The 22,618-nt window shown below is 36.3% G+C and overlaps 1 protein-coding gene across 1 annotated transcript in view; it reads left to right on the plus strand.

The window, feature by feature from the left end:
- MGAM (maltase-glucoamylase) overlaps nucleotides 1-22,618 on the plus strand; it is a 159,232-nt gene that overhangs the window by 70,595 nt on the left and 66,019 nt on the right. The window contains exons 37-47 of the mRNA XM_056799810.1: nucleotides 1,204-1,342; nucleotides 1,864-1,997; nucleotides 2,254-2,288; nucleotides 2,387-2,503; nucleotides 3,077-3,225; nucleotides 4,302-4,386; nucleotides 8,904-8,960; nucleotides 9,555-9,679; nucleotides 11,362-11,450; nucleotides 13,206-13,255; nucleotides 14,062-14,232. Of these exons, the coding sequence (XP_056655788.1) occupies nucleotides 1,204-1,342; nucleotides 1,864-1,997; nucleotides 2,254-2,288; nucleotides 2,387-2,503; nucleotides 3,077-3,225; nucleotides 4,302-4,386; nucleotides 8,904-8,960; nucleotides 9,555-9,679; nucleotides 11,362-11,450; nucleotides 13,206-13,255; nucleotides 14,062-14,232 (1,151 nt within the window). The remainder of the gene's footprint in view (nucleotides 1-1,203; nucleotides 1,343-1,863; nucleotides 1,998-2,253; nucleotides 2,289-2,386; nucleotides 2,504-3,076; nucleotides 3,226-4,301; nucleotides 4,387-8,903; nucleotides 8,961-9,554; nucleotides 9,680-11,361; nucleotides 11,451-13,205; nucleotides 13,256-14,061; nucleotides 14,233-22,618) is intronic.

A 22,618-nucleotide genomic window follows, 5' to 3' on the forward strand; every position in this document is an offset into this window, starting at 1 on the left:
TCCATGTCACTTCCTGTCCCTTCCTCTACTTAAAGGGAGCCAATTGCAGTCTTTAATTTTGCTTAGCACTGCCCAGGGGGTGGCCAGTCGCTTCTGGAGTTGACATTCACTTTTAGCAAGAGGCTTGTGGAGCTCCCCTACTTGGTGTTAAGTAGAAGTGTTTTCAGTTTTTGTTGATTAATTTAAAAATAGGCAAGGGGGAGTTAATCCTATCTTAGTCTCAAATCAAGGCTTTCTGATTCTGAGTCTTTCTATCATAACATTTCTATCAAAAAATTTATAACTTTTAATCTTAGAATGTTAGAATTAAATGTTAAGAAATGAAATGATTTACTCAGGGTTATATAGCTAGTTATGTGTCAGAGGTAGGATTGGGACTGAAATCTTCCTGGCTCTCAGGCCAGCCTTCTATCCATGATACCATGATGCTTCTTTATTGAACTTATAACACTATATGAGTGAAAGCTATTATATAATCCAACTCTTGTTGAGGAAATTGGCAATCACAGAGGTGAAATGATCACTTAGTGGCATAGAGAAGGATTAGAAACAAAATCTTATTCTTTATCCTTGGTTGTTTTCATTAAACCAAAATATCTTTTGTAATTTTCACAATTTCAATTCCCTCTGCTCCAATTCAGTCTCTAACTTTTTCCTTACAATGTGGATTATAAAAGTTTCCAAATCAATCTCCCTATCTCTAAGCTCTCCCCTCTAATCCATATCATAACTGGCAGTTTAACCTTTTTGTTACACATGAATGACCATTTCATCTTATGCAATAGTGAGAAGAAGACTATATTGGGAGTCAGAAAACTTAGGTTCAAGTCCCAGCTTGGCTGCTGCTTATTAGTTTTTCTAGTCTTGTGGCTATCACTTAACTCTCTGTACCTTTGTTTCCTCACCTATCACAGAAGAGGCCTGGACACATGCGTTCTTTAAGGTTCTTTATGGTGCTAAATTTGATAATCTATGGTCCGTGGTCAGAAATCATTGTCAGTTTTCCATTTTTTACTAGAGCTCAAATTTCCATGACCTGGTGTTCAAAGGTTTATGTGTTCTAGCTCTGATCTAATTTTCTATACTAAATTCATACTCTATCCTCTCACAACCCTTAACTTCTAGCCACTTCTTTCACCACCATCATATATAAATTACTTGCTATTTTAGTGTACTCTAACATCATTGCATATCTTTCCCCAGATTTGGAGGCAAGAGATAGAGGTCTGAGCAGCAAAACCCTGTGCATGGAAAGTCAGCAATTCCTGCCTGATGGAAGTCCAGTGACACACTATGATGTGCATAATCTCTATGGCTGGTCCCAGACGAAGCCGACATATGAGTGAGTTCCTACATCTCTTTCCTTGAGATCCATATGGCAGGTAGTGGGTGAACAGAACAAATGTAGTTTCCAATAAGAAGAGGAATGAATGGTCCCCAAGGGCCAACAAGTGAACAGCAAAACGTTTTTTCTTTTCTTTTCCTTCCTCTCAAAACAAACAAAGTCTTTTTGGGTGTTCATATAATGAGATGTAACCAAAATTAGTCAATGATGAAACATCATCAAAGAGGTAAATTCACTAAAGATCTGAAAGAAATTACAATCTCTCCCCTGATATACTTATTTCAACCTAAGTGGGATATTTTCCATTATCTGGAATTAATATTTAATGTACAATATATTATAGTTAATGTTTTTTATCTGGGACATCAAGTGCAGATTGAACTATGGCTATTTGTCCAATTTTGTCATCTAGAGAGATTCTCAGATTGTAGTCTCAGCTACAGAAGCTTTCTGATGAGGGAAGACCTTTGGCCATCTCCAGATTTGGCTCTCACATATCATTTTTGTTCTCTTATTAGAGGAGTTCAGGAGGCTACAGGAAAGAGAGGAATTGTGATCAGTCGCTCAACTTTCCCTTCTTCTGGACGCTGGGCAGGACACTGGCTGGGAGACAACAAATCAACATGGGACCAACTCTATAAGTCCATCATTGGTATGCAATGAGACCTAATTCTGAATGTTTCCCAGGGAAAGGACAGGAATCAAGCATTTGATTTAAGTGAGGGTCAATCATTTTTCTGAATGTTGAAGATAACAGAGAAGTGTCAGCCTTTTGTCTACTGTGTCATTCCCCCTTTGTTTTTAGACATTTCTTGATGGTAAGTTATTAAAATCAACGAGTGAGGAAAGTCAGAGCTTGGGCAAGTATCTCAAAGGGCCTCTTCTGATGCAGCTGATTCTCATTGCAGGCATGATGGAGTTCAGTCTCTTTGGAATATCCTATGTAAGTCTCACTTGGTTCAGCGTTTTAATTCATTTTGATTTAAGACAGTTTCAGAAGCCCATGATATTTCCATTCCATTTTCTCTTTCTTGTTCTTAGACAGGAGCTGATATTTGTGGGTTCTTTCAAGATGCTGAATATGAAATGTGTGCTCGATGGATGCAACTGGGAGCCTTTTACCCATTCTCTAGGAACCACAATGCTCTTGGGACCAAGGTGAGATACTATCTTATTCCTTAAGGCTGCTTTTGTGTCAGACCTCAGGTCTCCTCCTTCATGAGATAATATCCCTCATGGCACAGAGAAGTGCATAAATTCATAAATTCTGTATTTGTTAGAGTAGTATAGAATATTTCATTCCTTGCAGAGACTCTAAAAAGAATGGTAATAGGAGAGAAGCAATTAATGACTGTGCTGAGAGGTTATAATGCCAGGATCCCCCTCTATCTTTTCACATGTATTTTCTTTGCATATAACCCAAATCCATTCCATTAGAATGTAAAATTGCTACTGGATGTGAAAATGTGTGGTCAAGAATGAGCGTATGTCTGTATCAGGAGCTAGATTTGACTTTGTTCAGGATCCCTTAGGCATAAGGAATAAAAAAAGCATCAGGAATTCTTCTCAAGGTCAATGGTACCAGCTTGGGGGTCATGAAAGAAGAAAGTCAGAAACTCAAATTGACTGATGTAAGAGATAATTTTTTAATAACTTTTCTTTTCTTCCATTAGAGCAGAGTTAAAGGTTTGGTGATCTGTGAAATATTCTTTTTTTTTTTTTCTGATTTAGAGGCAGGACCCAGTGGCTTGGAATTCTACCTTTGAGGATCTCTCAAGAAGTGTCCTTAAGACAAGATATACCCTCTTGCCATATCTCTACACCCTCATGCACAAGGCTCATGTTGAAGGCAGCACAGTTGTCCGACCCCTTCTCCATGAGTAAGTGTCCACTCTGTGTTATTGGAGCTTTTGCCTGAAATTATTTAGGAATAAAACCTATCTATCTATTGTTGAGATAGGATTGTTGAGATAGGATTTAGTGGAAAGGGCACTGGCTTTAGAATTAGGAGATTTGACCTATTATCCCAATTGTAATGCTTATTATTACTTGTTAATTAGGAAAAAAATATAATTTAAAAGACTGCTTTGATTGTAAAAAGGTTCCAATAAGTTAGTCAAAGATGTTTTTGTTTTGTAAATGTGAGCCTAATATCCTATTTAGTGAATTATTGCTAGGATGAATCTTTTGCCTTCATAGTTCTCTTTGGTCATAAAATTAGCTTAGATATATTTTCATGATAATTTTTTGAATTTAGACAAGTCAATTGCCTTTTGCTTATATATTACAAATTAATCCTTTCAAATTGCCTGAATGATTAAGACGTATCAAAATATGAGAAATAAAAAACGTGTTTTATATTATCTTCCACAATTAGAAGAGTCACCTCACAGGTTTAGGTAAAATCTAAACAGAAAACAACATTTTAAAGAGCTAAATGTCAGTTTTAAAGTATTGAGTGTAATAAGATTAAGTCATATACATGACTATAAAGTTTTTTCTTCTGAAGATTATTCAACTAAAAATTTGTGGCCTTCCTTTTATTATTATCTACATAGCTATGTTCATATACACAGGTGAATGAAAAGTATTATTTATATTTAAGTTGAGCAGATACAGAGGGAAGGAAGATGAAATGTAAGGGTCTGAATCCATATGTAATCAATGCAAAAAGGACACATATTCTCACATTAATTCCATAATATACAAATTAGTGAATGTGCCTGGTAGAACCAGAGCTAGAGAAAGAAGGAAGAAATCTAGGGAACCAAGAGTCTGAACATTTGTTGGATACAGGTTGTGCCAGAGGAAGCTAAACTTAGGTTTTTTGGTTGACCTGATCTGCAAGGCTCTTTAGAATTTTTGCAATTAAAATTTTATGTTCATATGACCCAGAAAATCTTTGCCCTTGACTTTGAGGGGAATTCAGATCATTATGCCATGTTTCCCTACTCAGGTTTATAGAAGACAAAGAAACCTGGGACATTTTCCTTCAGTTCTTGTGGGGACCAGCCTTCCTAGTCAGTCCTGTCCTCGAACCTGTGAGTATAAAGGCTTTGGATTCTATAGAAGATGCAGAATAAAAGGCAAAGTCATGTAGTGCAATAGGCCTTACTCTGTTCTTAGGACCCAAGTTCTAGGCCTAGCATTGGTGTTGACTTGCACTAGGACTTTCTTAATCTGTAAAGTTGGGAGTAGTTGTTCATGATTTTCCTTCCTTTTAAAAGGCTACTAGAAGGTAAAAAGTTGGCAACAAGTATTTAGAAACTTTGTCTTTTGGGGAGCACTTTTCCTTGGCTCACAGGAAAGGTGGAATAATTCTTGTTTTTCACTGCCACTTCTAGTTTATTTCCCTTGTAATATTTATAGGGAAAATGGGTGGGATTGAAAAACAGGGGATACAGAAGGTTTTGTAGCAGGGAATGGAGGAGTTGAAGGGAGAGAGGGAATATGGCTGCTGGTGAGGTAAAAGGAGAGAGATGCCCCCTGGTGAGAGGCTATTTTTGAAAAATGGGATTCCCGAGAAATGGGCCACTTATGACAGCCTGAGGGGACGTCTTCTCTATAGATTGATGTTGCAGATACCCCAGAGCAGGTAAGTATGGACGCTCCTGAGGGAAAAGCCTACCCCCAGACTTGGTTGCCCAACTATTTATAGTTGACTGGCTATTCTCAGGTTCAGCTCCTTCTATGTCCCCTGAAATGTTAGTCCTCTTATCTGACTGTGATATTCAATTAAATATAAAATTTAATAAAAAGTTTGGATTGGGGAGGTATCAGGGAAAAGGGAAGAGGGATTTCCCTAGATGAGGTTTGAGTCTCTCTCAGCTTTTGAGCTGAGGCCAGGCCTCACAGGCTGGTGGAGGGTTTCTTTTATTCCTGTCTATGCTAATCTGTGCTAGTTTTCTTAAAGTCAAAGTCCTTAGATAGCCTAACCATTCATTTCTTCCACTTTCTTGCCTCCTATGATCTACTCTTCCACCCAACCAGTCACACAAAGATAATCTTGCCCTCACTCACATATGTAGCATCTTCTTGTTCAAGAATTCTGAAATCCCCTTATCTGATCATAATCTATTGACTCATCTCCTGCTTTCCTTCTCATAGTCATTCTCTTCATCCACACATTGGTTTCCAAACCCTCGATTAATTCTCTACTACAACATATTCCCTTTACTAATTGCTCTATCCTCTTCTCCCCTTCTTGACTCCTTAGTAAACCAATTCAATGCTACACTGTCCTTCCCTTTGGAATTCTAGTTTCCTTTACATATCACTAATTAGGCCCAGTTAAGCATTAATCTGCATATGTGCTGCTAAACAAAAGTAGAGAAAATCACATAACTCTTCTCACTGAATCCACTACAAAATTATTTTATATAACCTCAAATGGGTCTTCTTTGCTGTTAGATAATCCTATGATTATTATCCAGTATTAACTCATTATTCCACTCTCTTTTAATCTTTTTAATACCTCTCTCTCTTTCTTTCTCTCACATTTCTCTTTTTCTGGAGGTGGACATTTAACAAATTATTCTTCAAACATTTATAACTCTGTGGGCATAATTCCATATTGCTCTTTGAAATGATTGAACTAGTTCAAATTTCTACTAACAGTGTACAAGTGTCCCTATTTTTTCTACATCTCATCTGGCATTTGTCATTTTGTCCTTTTATCATTTTAGCCAATGTAATAGGTATGAGACAGTATTTCAGAATTGTTTTGATGTGCATTTCTCTAAACAATAATCTATTTTTTTCATATGCTTATATAAAACTTTATTTTCTTCAATTTCTTCATCCAAAATTGTTCATATCTTTTGATCATTTGTCAGTTGGAGAATGGTTAGTATTCTTATAAATTTGACAAAGTTCTCTCTATATTTTAGGTATGAGACCTCTATTTGAAGCTGTATATAAAATCTTTTCCCAGTTTTTTGCTTTCCTTCTAATATTGGCTACATTAATCTTATTTGTACAAACCCTTTTTAATTTAATGTAATCAAAAAACCTATTTTATATTTCACAATGTTCTCTGTCTCTTGATTATTCATAAATTTCTCTCCACTCCATAAATCTGATATATAATATTTTTCCTTGTTCTTCTAATTTGCTTATATCTCCCTTTATGTCTAGGTCATGTATCCATTTTGAATTTATTTTAGTAAATGTTATAAGTTATTGATCTATACCTTATTTTTATCCTAATTGCTTTCTAATTGTCCCAACAATTTTTTGCCAAATAGTGAGTTCTTAATCTAAATCTTAAATTAAATCTAAATTTAAATCTAAAAACCTGGATCTATACTTTTGTCAAATACAAGGTTACTGTTGTTTGCTATGTCTGTTCTGTTTCCCTATCATCCCTCCATAAATGTCCTGTGGCTCCCTCTCTCTCTCCACTCTGTGGGGAGAACTTTGCCTCATGATTTACAGAGAAAATTGAAGCCATTTACTATGAATTCTTTCTTTTCTCCTCTTTCTCATCACCTATTACTCAGATGCCTTCTCTCCTATCTCATATGATGAAATTGCCTTATATCTTGCTAAGATTCACCTCAAATTGTTCAAATGATCTCATTCTTTCCTATCTGCTCCCACAGATTGCCTCTTCTCTTATCCTCATTCTTTCACATATTCAATCTCTCTCTCTCTATTGGCTCCTTTCCTACAATTTACAAACATTTCCATGTATCCTCTAACCTTAACCCCCCCCCCCCCCAACATGATCCTTCCATTCCTGCTAACTATTGTTCTGTATCTCTTCCACCATTTGTAGCTAAACTCTGTAAAGATAATTTTAGGGTTGTGACTTAAAATATAGTTTTAATTGTCCTCCAGGGAAAATTCCAAATAAAATACCCAAGTCAGTCTGGAAATTTATGGTAATTTAAGGGAAGGAATTTAAGGAGAAGGAAGGAAGAGGATACAGGATTTCTCCTGCCTGGCCTATGCCAGGGATAGTTTAAAAATTCCTGCCTCTAGGTCTCTGAAGAAGATTAGAGGCTTCTAAGAGGATAAAGTTGGAAAAGTAAAGGAGGGAAACTCAGCCAGAAAGTCACCCCTGAACTGGACAATAGCTTGTAGCCACTCTAAGATGCTGAAAGGCCCAGCACGCTGCTATCAGTCAACTCTCCGCAAAAGGTCCCGGAGAGAGGAAATGAGACAATATATAGACCTTTCACTCTTGTGTCTCCTCCTCTAAATGCCCATTCTTTTTAGTTCTCATTTTCTTTGATTAGATTAGATTGTTAGAGTTACTTAACACTTCTTTGTTAAGTTCATCTTTTGTGAGATACTTAACCTTTTTGTGACTTATTTAAACTTTATAGTTACTTAACACCTTTTTTTGTATTAAGATCTTAAAATAGACAGCTTAAAGTTCTAGCTTCACTATAAGGTAAGAGTTAAGTACCTTCATTGTTCAATCAGGAGATTACAAATTTATCTTCCCCTAAAGTAGGGTCTAAGTAGGGTGCAGTAATTTAGAGTTTCCAAGACATTCCTGATTTTGTTAAACTAAGTATCTTCATTGTTACAATCAGGAAATAGCTAAATCCAATCTTCACAATTCCTAGAAAAGGTTATTTTCAATAGGTGCCTGCCCTTTCCCTCCTCCCTCTTTTAAGCATTTACCATCTGACTTTTGACCTTATCATTTCACTGAAGCTACTGTCTCCAAAGTTACTAGAGATTCCATAGTTACGAAATCCAGTGATCCTTTCTCAATCTTCATTCACCTTGACATCTCTTTAATCTTTGACAATGTTGATGAGACTCTTCTTGATTCTTTCTTCTCTCTAGGTTTTCAGGATATTGCTCACTCTTGATATTCTTCCTACCTATCTGACTAGTCCTTTTCACTTTACTTTCCCGGATCCTCCATCAGATCATGATAGTCATCCTCAGGGTTCTGTCCTGAGCTCTTTTCCTCTATAATAATTCCCTAAATCTGTTATCTTAAAGCTCAGGTTCAACATGTAAAATGCTAATAAACTTCCTTTTTACCATCAGGAAAAAAAATGCTGTTTGTCATTCAGAGTCTTTCAAACAAATCCTTTCCCTACCCTTTCCAGCCTTCTTACACCTTACTCCATGACATGTAATCTTTAATAAAGTCACCCTGGCTTCTTGGCAGTTCCACACTACAGCCCCAGATCTTCTTCCTGATTGTCCCTCATTCCTAGAATACTCTCCTTCCTCCACTCCACCTATTTATTTATCTCCCTGGCTTCAAGTCTTAACTAAAATCCTACCATCTACAGGAAACCTTCCCTAACATTTTTTAATTTTAGTCCCTTCTCTGTTAATTATTTCTCATTTATCTTGTATATAGCTTGATTTATATGCATTTGTTTTCATGTAGTTTTCCCCATTATCTTGTAATCACCTTGAGACCAGGGATTCTCTTTTGCCTCTTTTTTTGTATCCCCAGGGCTTAGATTATGTCTAAGAGGCACTTAATAAATATTTTTTTATTGATTGAAATATAATGAGTATTATTAGTAGCCTTTCCAGACCAGTTTTCTAACAACTTATATGTTTTTTTTTATTGTAGAATTCCAGGCAAGTGTCTGCCTACTTCCCCAGAGCTCGTTGGTATGATTACTACTCGGTAAGCCTCTGTGATGGCACATAAAAGCTTATATTTCCCCAGTTCAGAAAAATGTGAAGGTTAGGGAGTGGAGAAGGTTAGTGGGTAACTCATCTGGGATGTTTTCAGGTTCTCTGTATAATATTCTAACAATTATCCTTGGTATATCTTAGAGACCTGACATATAAGCCATCACTGACAGATTTATTTCCATTTATTTTTCCCTCTACAATCTAGATTCTTCTTGAGTCACTGACTTAATTCCCTATTAGTTGAACATCTAGATTTTTCCAAAGTCCCAGCTGAACCCTTAGAATGGTGATATAGAAGTGGCAGGGTTGATGATACTTATGAATGGTGGGAATTCTTAAAAGAAGATTTCATTGAAGTTCTTAAGATTTCATTGAAGAAAGGCAGATTTGACAAGATTTGGTATAAAAGTGAGACAGAGGAAGGAAGAATAATTCATGACCAGTCTATATGTGATTAAAAAATAGGATCCATAAATAGAAATGAGAGTCCATCCTGGGGAAATGCTTTTCTGTCTTTAGTCAACTATTCAGCTAAGGTGAGGTTCCTGAGTTAATTTCTTCCTTGCCTTCTTCTCAATGAAAGGGCTCAGATATTGGAGTGAGGGGACAGTGGAAGGATCTGTCAGCTCCTCTTGACCACATCAATCTCCATATTCGTGGAGGCTACATCCTTCCATGGCAAGAACCTGCTAATAATACTCATTATAGGTGAGTGTGTGTGTGTGTGTGGGGGGGGTTGCAGGGAGAATCATCTTTCCTTTTTCTCCAAATGTGTACCTCAGATCCTAATGCTAATTCTTTGGGTTCTCTACCAGTTTTTTGAAAGACAATGAAGTGTAGTGGACAGTGCTAGACTTGGAGTCAGGAAGCCCGGGTTTGAATTAATTGCTGGCTGTGAGACCATAGAAAAATCATCCAAACTCATAGAACCTCAGTTCCCTGATTCTGTTAAATCAAAGATAATAGTTATTGAACTATCTACCCTATCACACATGTGGTATTAATAATGACTAGGATGTTGAGAGGAAAGTTGTGAAGTCTAAGGAGCAGATGCTATTTCCTGTTCACTTACTCCCAGTTGTCCCTAGATGTGTATCCAGAATAGACTAAGTAGTACCTTGGTGCTGAAATTTATGTACATATGTATGTATGTATGTGTGTATTTTAATTTAATTTAATTTATTTTTAATTTTTTTTCTATGGTTACATGATTCTTGTTGTCTCTTTCCCCTGTTCCCTTCCCTGTCCTGGAGTTGACAAGTGATTTCACTAGGTTATACATATATTATCATTCAAATCCCATTTCCATGCTATTTACTTATGTAATAGAGTCATCTTTTAAAATCAACCACCAAATCATATACCTATATAAACAAGTTATAAATCATGTTTTCTTCTGGATTTCTACTCTCACAGTTCCATCTCTTGATGGTGATGGTATTCTTTCTCATAAGTCCCTCAGAGTTGTCCTGAAATAGTTTATTGCTTTTAGTAGCAAAGTCAGCTACATTTGATTATGCCACAATATTGCCATCACTGTGTATAATGTTTTCCTGGTTCTGCTCATTTCACTCCGCATCAGTTCATGGAGGCCTTTCTAGTTTATAGAAATCAAGCAGTTAATTATTTGTTATAGAACAATAGTGTTATATATCTAACATATACCACAATTTGTTCAACCATTTCCCAATTTTTCCCCTTTTGGTTTGAAATTTAGAAAGTTTCAGAAAGCACTCTCAGTCCTTCATCAGCATACAGGCAACTGAGTTTAGCACCTAATTAAGAGTAGTAATTAATTAAAAATAGGATGTTTGATGTAAGGAAGGGACTGAGGATTTCTATAAACACTCCCCTCCTCCCACAGATTATTTTCCCATTCACCTCAGTGAATGAATGGCAAACTTTATGTTTTTCCTGCTATTTGTCTCTAGCACATTTTTACACCATTTATCCTGGGTTCTAATGACTACTCTTACCTTAAGCATCATGATAATCCTATGCCATTCACAAGGGAGATTTTGTATCAGGTGGTAAGTGACATATTATGAATAGAAGTACTTTGTGACCTATGATGTGCTCTACCAATAAAGGGTCCTTGAGGGGAGAATATACTTTTCTTTCTTAGAATCGATACTAAGTATTGGTACCAAGGCAGAAGATGGCAAGGGATAGACAATGGGATCATATAGTAGGAAGTATTTGAGGTCATATTTGAACCTAGGACATTTTGTTTCTAGGTTTGTCATACTTGATAATTGCTACACAGTTAGTTGCATGATACTTATCCTGGGGAAAATTTTAAGAGACAAGAGGATATATTTCCTTAGAATAGAGATCATATATCCGTCTCAAAGAGCTGGATGCCTGATTTTAATTTTTAATTTTCATAGCCGGAGAAACTCCTTGGGTCTTCTTGTGGCTTTATCAGATAATGGAACAGCTGAAGGAGAGTTTTTCTGGGATGATGGAGAGAGTATTGGTATGTGCCGTTTACTCAGGTTAAATTTATATCAATCTTGGTGTAAAGGCTACATTATAATTTATCTCAGCATGTCTGTGTTCTTCCCTATCTTAAGATCAATTCATTTTAATGATTTATTTGAATGTTTGTTTAGAATCTGTTGCCTCTCAGAGTTGGCAAGGATTTCTGAAATCATCTAGTCCAAATTTTACCTGAAAAAGGCCATTCTATTTGAGAATCTCTCCAGTTGTTCCATTTTTCTTCATATCAAGCCTAAGTTCACCTCTTTGTCCCTTTGACTCATTACTCTTCTTCTTGGCTGAGTTAGACTCATTCTAGTTCCTTGGCAGTTTTAGGTTTTCTTTGGCATAAATGAAGCACGCAGGTCATTTAGCAGTTTTAAAAACAAGACTAAGTTTTCCTATAACAGGAGAAGAGTATGCAGTCAGGAAAGATGCTGGGAACATGTTCAGTTGATTTTGGATGAGTGAAGATCCCTTGTTTGAGTTGCCCATTGTAGTTCAGTAGTATAACATCAGAGAGTGTCTGCAGCTTCTCATGGCTGTTTTGTGTCCATCCACTGGCAAATGATATCAACTACCTAAACCTTTAGTGCAATGAGCAATTCAAGATTCAAGGATGGCTTGAATACCTTTTAAGAAAACGTTAGCCTAACAGGCATGGGAAGATGGATCTGGAGAAACTGTTCCCACCCTACAATTCTAATTCTGACCAAAGGCCAAGCAGGGCAACTTTAATCAGGAGTCTGTGCTAGGATATGGGTCTGTCATTGGACAAGTTTCCTAACTTCTGGACTTTAGTTAATCTTCATATAAAATGAAGGAAATGAACAAGATTTCTCATGTTTCTCTTGGTTTTAAATTCTGTAATCTTGGAGATGGAATTTAGTTAATTTCACCCCATTCCTGGCAGTACCTAATGTACCCTACAACATGCTGCTTCTTCTAAAAATATGAATGTGCATTTCATGTTAAAGTTTTCATTACCTTCAGTAGAATGTTTTAAGTTAGTCTTCTGGGTGTCCCTACCTAAATTAGGGAATGATGTTTAAATGGCAAGGTCTTGTCATCATGCCAGAGAACACCCATTACAAACTGAAAGTCTTGCATTCTGACTTTAAATGGCTCTTTTGAGAGTTTAGTAAGCATAAATGGATTCTTCCTTATTCCATAATACTGAATGAAAGGATAAACTTGAATTTTTGGACCTGCAATGCTAAGGTTCAAACTCCTATTTTAGGTAAGCTCAGCAAGATGAAGAGGTTCAACCTATATAGATAGCACAAACATTCTGTTTTCGTCCTTCCTCCTTCCATTTGTTCTCCATTTTATTCTTCTATATTTCTCTTTATCTGTCCTTCCTCTTTCTCTGTCTCCTGTTAACTCTCTTGATGATGATAATACAGTTCTTTGCAATCATTCCAAGTGTAAAAAATGACCAAAAATTATTTTGCATTAGAAAATAACTTTATCCAGAAAAACTATTTCAGATTTCCTAACCCCTCTGCCACTCAGGTATTATCATAATTAAAGAAAGTATAAGCTAAAGTTTTCATTTCAACTACTTAAGTCAAGAGCACTCAGTGGGGTGTTGAATGTTTTTGCTGTTGTCTGTAAATATGAGTCTCTAAAGAAGAAAGAGAAAGAGTGAGGGAGAGACTCCTGGCAGTGATATTATAGTGTTTTGAACTTCTTATGTCCGAGGCTGGGTTTGTTGGGACCTGGTAGATTTTATTCTATTGTTGTGTTACAGATACCTATGAAAAGGGGAATTACTATTTCTCAACATTCTCTGCCAGTGAGGTAAGTGCTTATGTATGTTTTGACTTTTTAACTTTCTTAGCAAAATTAATGGCCCTAAAAGACAATAAATAAAAATGTCATTAAGGGAGAATTTTCCTTCTTGACTCTTTTGAGGGCTATGACTTCATCAGTTGTCCGAAATATAAGACCCTCTTTGCCTGAATATTTTTTTAGTCTCTGAAATGTAGGATGAAGAATGCATTCTCCGTAACTCTCCTAATAAAAGAGATTTCAGAGTATTTCTCAGAATGATTAAAACTATGGCACCTCTCTCCCCAAACTACTTACCAACACTCTCTTCATCATCCCTGAAAACTCTCCTTCAGCTGTTCCATTATCTGATAAAGCCACAAGAAGACCTAAGGAGTTACACTGTGTAGCTGTGATTTACATGGATGTAATAATATATACATACAAACACACATTTGATCATATTCATTTTTTTAGAGGATCAGCTTCATAAAATAGATCTACTTTTTTTAAAACCCTTACCTTCTGTCTTAGTTCTAAGGCAGAAAAGTGGTAAGGACTAGATAGTCAGGGTTAAGTGGCTTGCCCATGGTTATGCAACTAGAATGTGCTTGAGGCCACCTTTAAACCTAGGTCCCCCCAGCTCTAGATATTTAGGTATTTCTGATGAATTAGGAAGCAAAATAACACTATTCTTAATTATTTACTATTCTAACCTAATCCTATATTCTTCCCTCCAAATGCCAAAGCACATAAAATGGATTAGTCATGGCTTTAGACATTGAGGAGTTATCAATGGAGGTCACATGAATTTTCTGTTTGGGGTTGTCTCTTAGAAACACCTGGATGTGAAGGTTTTTCAGCAGAATTACCAAGATCCAAATCACCTGGCATTTAAAGAGATAAAAATCTTTGGACTGAATTTCCAGCCATTTCTAGTTACTGTGAAAGAGAATAATATTCCAATCCAGTCTGATGCTGAGATAAAGTATGATCCTGCAACAAAGGTAAGTTTTTCTTAAACTGCAATAGATGGTAATATTAGGAGATTTACGCTAATAGGACAGAAACACCAGGAAGCCAGTTAAAGGAAAGGCTGCATCTTACACTCCTCCTCCTCCTATACCATTTCCTTTTCCTTTATCAATTGATCTAAAGCTTCCTCCCAGGAATGGTAAACTTGAAGGTTTTTCCTAATAATTAATCCCACAATTTAGATCTTTTAACTGAGAGGGTTTTATTCTTTAAGGTAGAGGAAGTAAAGAGGGGGAGGGAGAAAGAGGAAAATAGTTTTCCCTAACTTACTATGATTTCTTGTTGATTGAAGATTTTCACAATGTGTTCAATTCAGGAAATAAGGTTATTTTTTTCTATGGGGAGATATTGATAGCAAAAGCTGACAAAGATTCTTTAGAGCTAAGCTCCAAATCTTATTAATACTCAGTCAGATAAATAATTATTGACCAAGAGAAGAATTGGTTTTCCCACTTCCTTCCAACAATCAGAGGATAGAAGAAGTGAGTTCAAGCTGCTGAGCTTCCCAGCTGTCCCTTCTTCAAGATTCTATTGGAATCTTGTCTCCATCTGGTTGATTGGCAGTTCAGCAAATTCCAAATCTCTTGCTTTTTCTTGCAGATCCACCTTGTATTGCCATCTCTTCCTTACAAATCCCTACTTTCTTCTTTGGCAGAATTTACATCCAGTAATTCTGTCTCAGTCATTTCATACTTACCTTTCATATTATTATTAATAATAATACTTGACTATCTAAGCTCTGAATCTATACTATTTAAAAATATCCCACTACCCCCAAAATAAAAATCCTAATCTGTCTTCACTATTCTAAACTATCTAACCCTATTCTAAAATTTGGGATCAAGGAAAGTGGTATAGGTCATAGAAATGCAATAAAGGCATATGGTTTTAAATACAATAATAACCAACATAAAAAATTTAAACATTATTATTAACAATATAACTTACTTATTTCCTATTGATGATAGCCTGTTTTAAATAAAAGTTTTCATAAACAATATTTGTTCCTAATATCATCAAGTATCTTAATGTATATTAAATATACTATTCATCTGTCCCTAATACATTTATAATTTTAAATAACTTCTCTATATCTTGCCCTGTGTGCCACTTGTTAGAATGTCAGTAACTTAACATTATACTGTTAGATTGATAGTTTCATTAGTATTTTACAAATGTACATAGCTTTGTCTGTACAAAGTTTATATATGTACAATTATGATACATTTTGTATGTGACTTCTATTCAAAGTCATGCAGATAAGAAATTTTCTTTGTTTTGTAATAGATGATATTTGAGGGGTATATTTGAGGGATACTAGATAACTAATGGATCAGGAAGTTATCTTCTTTTTGCCTACCCTTCTCCCTTTATACCTCCCTTCCTCCCCTCTTCCCATCTCCCTTCCTCCCCTCTTCTTCCCTTCAGTTTCCCCTTCCCCCTTCTTCTTCAGCCTCCTTCTAAGTCACTCAGGGTGAGCTATGATGTTTCAGAAGAAATTCTCTTTTCTTTATCTCAAGTAAGGGTTTATTGGGGAAACAGGAAAGATGGAGGATAAGGTAAGAGGGGTGGGATTTCCCTATTATCTACAATGAGTGTTAGGTTGCAGGATATTGAGAGAAATGGCAATTTAGTCACTAGCATGAAACAGCCAGTCAGATAGAGATATAGGGACTATTGTCCTTCTTCTTCTTCTGCCTTCAAATCAGCCAGTCCACCTCCAAATTGACTACCCCAAGTCCCAGAGATAAACCCAGCTTCTTCCTTCAAATCATCCAGAAAACCCAAAGACCCAAAACAGTCACTGTTGGCTTGGCTCCAAACTGCTTTTTCCTTCAACTGTTTCCTGGTCACATTCCAAATGGAATTTTCCTTAGATTGACAGCTGATCAATTTCCAGCTTCTTGTCTTGCTGCATGCCTTGTAAATTCTCTTCTCCACAGTTTGATTTTTCCATAGAACTTCACAATTATATCAGTATGAATTTTTTGTGTGTTCTAATTATAAAATGTTACATACTCACCCAATCCATGAGATTCCTTTCCACTTTGTGCTTATGTGTAATTGTATATGTTCATGTTCCTCTGTGTGAAATTAACATGTATGATGCATTCTTACATGACCTCATCACCATGAGTTCTAGATTTCAAAGGCTTTGCATGTTGGTGTTGATGGTAGAAACATGCATGTCTGGGGTTTTTCTTCTGTTCATCATACATGTGTTGTCTGTCATCTCACCTTGATGGAAGTCCTGTGTTCTTTAACATATAGGAACATGCATGTGTGTAAGCTCTTTGTATGCATGTGTGTAAGATTTATTTCCTTGTTTGCTTGTGCATGGAAGTAAGTTTGAATTCTTCATGTGTGCCTGTCGGTCTTTATTAGTTGGTTCTTCATGCATGGAAGTATGATTTTCCATATGATAATCTTCATGTGTGGGTGTATGTAGTATGTTGTATAAAATTTCAAGATGTATTTTATGATTTTGAAATATGATATTGTCTAATATTATTTGATGTTTAATTTCACAAGGAGTTTTATTTTATGTAGAATTGGTTCTTTGAGGTATTTATATTAGGAGATTATCTTGACTTTTGTATTTTATTTGGAGTTAGAATTTTTCTTTTATGTTCTTGTTGGTGTATAATACATGATGTAATTATTCTGCAGAGATGTGTCTTCTTAGTTAAGTAACTTTGTTTCATTCTCATTATTGTTATAAGCAGAGATCATTTCTTATTGGAGCTATAATCTTTATATATGAGGCTATTTCATCATTGCTTTTGTAGTGCTTATTTCTGTTAACTTGTACTCTCATGTCTCTCATTTGTGTTGTTTTTGTTTTTGTTATTATATGCACTTCTTTCATTTTTGTTCTTCTTGTACTCTCATGTATAGCTTTCCACTTATAGGAACAATACTTTAGATATTGTTAGGGCTCTTGGCAATATTTCCAGAATTCTTGTACCATATCTAGAATAGCTTGCACCCCATAATAACCTTTGGAATGAATCACATTGCATAGATGTTGGCAAAATATAGAGGCTGACTCACAACATCCCTGGACCAGCCTTGTGTAGGTAAAGGGTAAAATTAGGGGTCATTGACTGAATATATATTATACTGTTGGTCGCCAGGAATTGATTCAACCTCAATAAAATACTCAAGTCAGCTTTGGGATTTTTATGGTGGTTTAATTACAATAGAGGGAAGAAATTAAGAAGAGAGAGAGGGAGAAAAGGAATTTGGACTGCACTGGCAAGGGGCCTTCTCAATCTAGCTTGGCTTCCAGCCATGATATCTCCACTGAGATGAGGGGCCTCCTAGGAGGATAGCGTTTTAGGAGGTAAAGGAATTAGCCTAAACCACTCACCAAGTACACTAAGGATGCTGCCATAAGCTCCCAATGCTGAAAGAGCCCAACATCTCCACGAGAGAGCCAGAGAGAGGAATGACACAAAATATAAAGACCATTCATAACTTTACTTCCTGTGTCTCACATGTACCAATGGGAGCTTAAGCTTGACTTAGGACAGACCAGGGGGTCTGTCAGTTGTTTCTTATTTGTCACTTTCTAGCATGTCTGTCATAGGCCATCCTCCTCAATGCTTAATCCGTATGTAGGGGTGTATACATTCCTGGTTGTTAGGATTTTGAAGACTAATCAGGTGGAGAAAATACAAAATTCACATGTAACAGAGCTGAGTTTGTCCCCATTGGAAAGCAAAAATGCTTTGAGAGTCAGGGTGAAATGGTATGACGAAATATGCATTTCTCAGATCTATCCCTATGTACCACCGGGCATCTGGTGGTATCTGTGTGATAATATCATTTGGTGAAGGTGTCACAGTGTATGTCTTCTTTATAAAATTGTTCACTGCCCTAAGATCCTATACAAATCTCCATCATGGTGTCCCATCTGCATTTAGCTTGTTTGTTTTTTTTTTTTAATGGCTAAAATTGGACTATTAAATTCAGACACTATAGGTCTTAAAATGCTTTGTTCTAGTAGACTGTTGATAATTGGTGTTATGTCTTCTACAGCTTCTCTGCTCAATTTGTATTGCAGTATCTTAGAAGGTACACCATCCCTGACTTCTATATTTACTTGTGCAACTGATTTTATTCTACCCACATCATTCTGATGTTTAGCAAAAATCCCTTGTGGCATGTTGTCTGGTATTTCATACAATGATGTTAAATTTTGAATTTGTTCAGGGTTTTCCTCCAATTGCTCCAGATATAGCAATGAGTAATGTTTTAAGGAATGCTTGGGTAAATGCAGGGAAATATTCCCTGAATGTTCACATTGCAGGGTTGCCCCGATCTTACATAAAAAATCATGTCCTAAAAAGGTTATCTGGACATCCAGGAATTAATAGGAAGGTATGATCAATGTTGAGAGGACCTAGCTGGTTACATTGTGCTTTTGAACTCTGGCACTTGTTTTATTTCTCCCATAGCCCCAGTCACTGAAACCATACTCTCCTAAAGTGGTATCTCCTGGAAATGTCTTTAGGACTGATTTAGAAGCACCAGTATCCATGAGAGCTTTATATTGTTTCTTCCCCACCTTAATCCATACATATGGTTTTGGTTTTCCTGTGGATATTGAATTTATTGCCAATGTATCACTTTGCACTGCATTGTCATCCTCTGTCATTTTTATGGTTTGACCAGTCAAATTTTATTGGTTTAAATCATTTCCTAATTGATCTTCATTTATATTTGAGTGTATATTGTGTTCTCCTTCACTAGAATATGAATTCAAACCATAGCTATTTGTAAGTTCATATAGTTTGACTTGGTCAGACCTCCTCCCTCCATTTAGAATGTTGGCTTCATGGGAGTTTCTTGAATCCTTGGCTATCATGGCAGTTGTTGTGCCCTGCATTTTATCTGTGTTTTCAAATCTAACTAATGTTACACTTCCAATACTTTGAATATGATTATCATTATCAACTGTATTTTCAGCTCCATTTACCTTTAATTTTGAATTTTCCAAATTATTTTACATTGCATAAAAATTTCAGCTTCTGGGTTCAAGTTAGATATTTTCTCTAAGTAAGCCTGTGGCAAATAGCTTTTTGAAGTTTTAATTGTTCCAAGTGGGTTTTTCTTCCTATGTCTGTGAGATTATTTACATTGTTTATAGCTTCTTCAGATGTATCTGCTATAGTAACCTTAGTCTATGCATTTCTTTGGTTATTATGTTGCAAGAAATTTCCCTTTTTCTACCATCAACTTATGATTTTGTTTATACCAGTCTTCATGAATTCTCTCTCTCTCCATTTTAATCCTTGAACCTAATCTACATTCAAAAAAGTTTTCTAGATATGCTTTTACCTGTTCTCTGCTCTTCTCTTGACTGGTTACTATTCCCCTTCTGCATGAGTCTCCAATATCAGCTTGTATCTGTGCTATGATGTTTTTAACCTCATGATCTAACTCCTTTACTTGTCTCTGCTTTTCACTTAAGTTTTGATTTGGTTTTTCATCATAACTTCTCACAGACCCAATAAATTCACTTTTAGATACCATCCATGTATTTTCTTTTCTTTTTATGTTTCCCTTCTACAAGTTCCTCATTATTTGTCACACCCTGCCATTCCTTTTTGTCATCCACTTGTTTATTTACAAGTATCTTAAATTCCTGGCTTCATAAGGGATATTTTCCTTTGGTTACAACATCCACATATTTTGGTGTTATACCTGTTTTTATGGTTTGTCTCATGCTATCAAATTCTGATTCCTCTGATTTGGTTTTCAACCGGCAATGCTGGCAGCATGAATTTGTTTTAGATCTGTAATATGTTCTCCCCTGTGTATTTTTGTTATTTTATTCATATATATTTTTTAGGTAACAGTCCTTAATCAAGGGACCAACTTTGTGTCATAGGAAGCACTTTCTTTTTTTTTTTTTAAACCCTTACCTCCAAGGCAGAAGAGTGGTAAGGGCTAGGCAATGGGGGTCAAGTGACTTGCTCAGGGTCACACAGCTGGGAAGTGTCTGATGCCATATTTGAACCTAGGACCTCCCATCTCTAGGCCTGGTTCTCAATCCACTGAGCCACCCACCTGCCCCCAGGAAGCACTTTCTTGTTTCTCTCTGACCTCTCTGCTGCTGGTATGAGGGTGTAGAGTAGGTTTTGATGGTTTGTAAATTCTTAATTTGCTCAATCTCTTTTGCTATAAGAGATTGTTCTGTATTTTGCAAAATCTGTCTTAAATCTTTCTTTTCTTCCTCCTGTTCTTTGTGACTGTCCCATAAATAACTTACTGCATCTCTTAGCTCATTTATTGTTATGTGGTCATATTTAGGAAAATAGTTCTTAAAGAAATTTTTCAAATGAGAGTTGCAAACTCTTAAGAATTGCCTCCTAACATGTGCCATTGATTCTTCTGAGTCTGGATCCCCATGATTGATTCCACTGTCTCTGCTAATCTATCAATAACTCTAGCAGGATGCTTGTCTTTTCCTTGGATTAATCTGTCAAATTTGCTCCAAGCATTTGGCTTAGAAAAAAAGGATTTTATTGCTTGCAGAAGGTCTTCCCTCCACTTTCTCAGATAAGCTAGACTGGTGGGATTGGCAAAATCAAAATCCTCCCTTTCCTCCTCTGTGAGCAAACTACTCAGAGAACTGTCCTTTCTGGTCTTCTCTATGAACTGCCTGTGTTCATGTGGGCTAAATAATTCGGACAAAAGAAAATCAGAATCTTGAAAATTGGGCTTGAATATTTTGAAGGCCCTTTTCAGTTCCTTTAAAGCATGGTAAGGCTCACTTAGAAATTTTGGAAACCTCCTTTTTATGGAATCCAATTCCTGGGTGGAGAATGATTTATGTATCTTAGAATGGACCACACCAGCAGATTCAGAAATCTTAGCTATATCTCTAGTGGCAAGATCTTTTCAGTAGCTGTATCTTCTTTGACTTTTCCTTCAGCTCCTTTCTTATTCTTATCTTTAGTTTTCTTGTCCTTATCCTTCATTTCTATATCCATCAGCCTGTTTGTCTTTTGCCTACTCCCATTCTGAGTCTGTCCTTGTCCTTGTTTCTGGAGATATTCTTCACACATTTTTCTGACCATTTGTTTGAGGTTAGTATCCACCACAAGAATATGGGCTACCTTTTTGGGTGTTATGAATTTTACGAGATTTATAATACATGGAATAGTCTGAATTGCAGCCATAGCAAATACATAAACCTGAGTTATAATCTGCCATACCACTGTATTAGTAGTAAATTGCATGGTTGTTATGAAAGCTGTGGCATTTGCTATTATCCCTAAAGTGTCTATTACTACACCAGTTACAGCACTGTACAAAATGGTGTACATCCAATAACAGGCAATAGCAGCCAAAACTAACAGTCCACATATGTTTTGTAACAGCATCTTCTTCCCTTCAATGCATTTCTCTCATCCTGGGATGGGTAAGATTTTTCTCTGGGTGCCAATTGTAATAGATGGTAATATTAGGAGATTTATGATAATAGAACAGAAACACTAGGAAGCCAGTTAAAGGAAAAGCTGGGTCTTACACTCCTCCCCCCACACCACTTTCTGTCTCTTTCTCAACTGATCTAAAGGTTCTTCTCAGGAATGGTAAGCTTGAAGGGTTTCCCCGATAACTAATCCCATAATATAGATCTTTTAACTACGAGGGTTTTATTCTTTAAGGTAGAAGAAGTAAAGTGTGGGGGAGAGAGAAAGAGGAGTTTTCCCTAACTTCCTATGATTTCCTGTTGATTGAAGATTTTCACAATGTGTTCAATTCAGGAAATAAGGTTATTTTCTCTATGTGGAAATATTGATAGCAAAAGCTGACAGAGATTCTTTAGAGCTAAGCTCCAAATCTTCTTAGTACTCAGTCAGATAAATAATCATTGACCAAGAAAAGAATTGGTTTTCCTGCTTCCATCCAACAGAGGAAAGGAGAAGTGAGTTCAAACTGCTGTACTTCCCAACTGTCCCCTTTTCAAGATTCTATTGGAATCTTGTCTCCATCTGGTTGATTGGCGGTTCAGCAAATTCCAAATCTCTTGCTTTTTCTTGCATACCCATCTTGTGTTGCAATCTCTTCCTTACACCTGTGATTAAATTAACCTCATTTTTCTGGCATCTGAGTGAATCAACTATTCATTGTAACAAAATATATCCATTACCTATAATTTTTGACCTTTGAGCATCAAATTTTTATTCATTTTTATTATTTGGGGATGTGAAAATCTAACTAATATGCATTTAGACTCAAACACTTCCTAGCTATGTGATCCTGAGCAAGTCACTTAATCGCCATTGCCTAGTCCTTACCTCTCTTCTGTCTTGGAGCCAATGCATAATGTTGATTCTAAGA

Source organism: Monodelphis domestica, chromosome 5, assembly GCF_027887165.1.
Source record: "Monodelphis domestica isolate mMonDom1 chromosome 5, mMonDom1.pri, whole genome shotgun sequence".
Classification (NCBI taxonomy): Eukaryota; Metazoa; Chordata; class Mammalia; order Didelphimorphia; family Didelphidae; genus Monodelphis; species Monodelphis domestica.